The sequence below is a fragment of the Oryzias melastigma genome, linkage group LG7 (genome assembly GCF_002922805.2).
Source record: "Oryzias melastigma strain HK-1 linkage group LG7, ASM292280v2, whole genome shotgun sequence".
NCBI classification, from domain to species: Eukaryota; Metazoa; Chordata; class Actinopteri; order Beloniformes; family Adrianichthyidae; genus Oryzias; species Oryzias melastigma.
In genome coordinates this window covers 11,290,326-11,292,943 of record NC_050518.1, presented here as the reverse complement: position 1 = coordinate 11,292,943, position 2,618 = coordinate 11,290,326, and the positions used below count along the sequence as shown (strand labels likewise).

The 2,618-nt window shown below is 52.3% G+C and overlaps 1 protein-coding gene across 1 annotated transcript; it reads left to right on the top strand.

The window, feature by feature from the left end:
- Window positions 1-349: 349 nt before the first annotated feature.
- mafba (v-maf avian musculoaponeurotic fibrosarcoma oncogene homolog Ba) lies at window positions 350-2,612 on the top strand. Its single transcript, XM_024293052.2, has one exon. The coding sequence runs from the start codon at window positions 962-964 to the stop codon at window positions 2,180-2,182; it is 1,221 nt and encodes a 406-aa protein (XP_024148820.1). The 5' UTR covers window positions 350-961; the 3' UTR covers window positions 2,183-2,612.
- The last annotated feature ends 6 nt before the right edge of the window (window positions 2,613-2,618 follow it).

Sequence of the window (2,618 nt, the reverse complement as noted above, 5' to 3'; positions counted from 1 at the left end):
TTCCCCCAATACAAATTGTAGTTTGTTGGAATCAGAAGACAAATTCAGAGGAAGTTTGAAGAGACATAATCGATAACTTTTAGATTAAAAAATAGTTTGGTTTATCTGGAAAACAGTTTAAAAGTTTTAAAGAGTTAGGAAAAACTAAAAGTTAAATTGACTTTTTCATCATTCAGTGCGTTTTGGGGGGTTTGGTTGAAGCTGCAGCATTCCCATGAATCAGTGAGATCAGAACGTGTCAAAACTGAGGAGCAGAAGCTGCGCGCTTCGTCTGTGAAGTGAAGGCATTTCTCTCATCCGCCTCTCCCACCTTCTGCTTTTGGGGATGTTGGTCAGCTGACTGTCTGAAGCTGTCAAAGCGGACTTGCGCGCTCTGTTTCCTCCTCCTCCTCCTCGGTTTAAGCAGAGTCCTGCTCCCATTGGAGCGCCGAGCGCCACCGATCCAGCCTTTCTGCGCGACGTCACGGTGCGCATTAAGCATAAAGAGGAGGCTGGCTCCGAGCGCAGTCTGCTGGATACCAGAGAGAGGAGAGAGCTGGGAGAGGCGAGCCTTTAAATCTCTGCGGTGCAGAGCTGGAAGAGCTGCTTCTCAGAGAAAAAAAAACAGACGCCATATATGTAACTCTGCTTGTTTTTCCTGGAGAAAAAAAGAGACTAAAGGAAGTTGTTGCGTGGACTGGTGCCCCGTTTCAGCGAGAAAACGTGGTATTTCCTCTACTATTATTTATGTTTTTTTTTCTTTTTTCTTTTTTGTGACTACACTTTTGCTCAAAGGACTGACTTTTTGCACTGAGGCGCGCTGCTTTCTACCTCCTGACCGGGCTCTGCCACATCCATTTGAGCAGAAGTGGGCTAAATGACGCAGACCGTGCGCAGAGCGTCAGTCTGAAACTTTTCCTCTGCAACTTTTCCCCCCCCTTCCCGTTGACTTTTTTCCCTTCAACCAACCTCGCCGTGTTTCATGCTACAACAAGTCAGCGCGGAGCGGTGGAAGAGCCAAAAGAACGATTGCATGAAACCAGAAAGAAGAGAAGAGACGCTGATTAACAAGTCAGTTTTTGCGACGCTCGCCAATTATCTGCAAAAGGGTCGTGACAACAACATGAGCGCAGAGCTGAGCATGGGCTCGGAGCTACCCAGCAGCCCTCTGGCTCTGGAATATGTCAATGATTTTGACTTGATGAAGTTTGACGTGAAGAAGGAAGGCCTGGCCGGGTTGGATCGCAACGGGGTGCGTCAGTGTAACCGTCTGCAGCCGCAAGGCTCCGTGTCCTCCACTCCAATCAGCACGCCCTGCAGCTCGGTGCCCTCCTCGCCCAGCTTCAGCCCCACGGAGCAGAAGCACCACTTAGAGGAGCTGTACTGGATGCCCAACAGCGGCTACCACCAGCAGATAGACCCGCAGACGCTCAACCTGACCCCCGAGGACGCAGTGGAGGCCCTGATTGGAGCCACGGCCCACGGACACCCTCCACCCCCACACGTCCAGCAGCAGCTGCAGCAGCAGGGGGCTTTCGAGGGCTACAGGGGCCCGCACCACCACCACCACAGCCATCACGCCCACAGCCAGCAGCACCACCACCCGTACGCCGGGAGCATGCAGCACCACGCAGAGGAACTGCCCGGACACCCCGGTGGACACAGCCACCCCCACGGGCAGCACCATCACCACCACAGCCAAGACCCCGAGAGTCCATCCCCAGTTTCCCCAGAGGCCCACCAGACGCTCCACCATCACCGCCACCACCATCACCACCATCCGCACGGCCACCTGAGCCAGTCCGCGGCGCACCACTCCTCCGGGAGCGGACTCAGCGTGGAGGACCGCTTCTCCGACGAGCAGCTGGTGTCCATGTCGGTGCGGGAGCTCAACAGACACCTACGGGGCTTCACCAAGGACGAGGTCATCCGCCTGAAGCAGAAGAGGAGGACCCTCAAGAACCGGGGCTATGCGCAGTCGTGCAGGTTCAAGCGCGTGCAGCAGAAGCACGTGCTGGAGAACGAGAAGACGCAGCTGATCAACCAGGTGGAGCAGCTGAAGGCGGAGATCAGCCGGCTGGCGCGGGAGAGGGACGCCTACAAGCTTAAGTGCGAGAAACTGACGGGGTCAGGGGCCAGCAACGGGTTCCGCGAGGCTGGCTCCACCAGTGATAACCCGTCATCACCAGAGTTCTTCATGTGAGTTCAGACAAACTCTCCATTCCTCTCGGACTCAATCTGCTGATGAACAGCTGATAATAATCTCCCATATGGTTTGATTCTATTAACAAAAGCTATATTAGAAAAACAAAAAATAATCCATCAGATATTCTCATATATAATCATCCCCTCATTGACAACTGAGATACAATAGAGTGTCTGATAAGTTGCAGCAACTTTGTAGATTAGTTGCTTCTAGAGACTCTTCTTCTGCAGAGGATCGGCTGATGAACTTTTTTTCCTTCTTCCAGGCTACAGCTTTTAAATAACCTGTAAGTAGTGTGGGATGGCGCCCCGGCGGTTGTCTTGTCATTTTTTTATTTTATTTTTCTTATTTTTTTATTCTCTTGAAAATCACGACATTGTTCTGAAAGCAGGCCTGGTTCTGCAGTCTGCAACCCACGAGACTCGACAAGTGG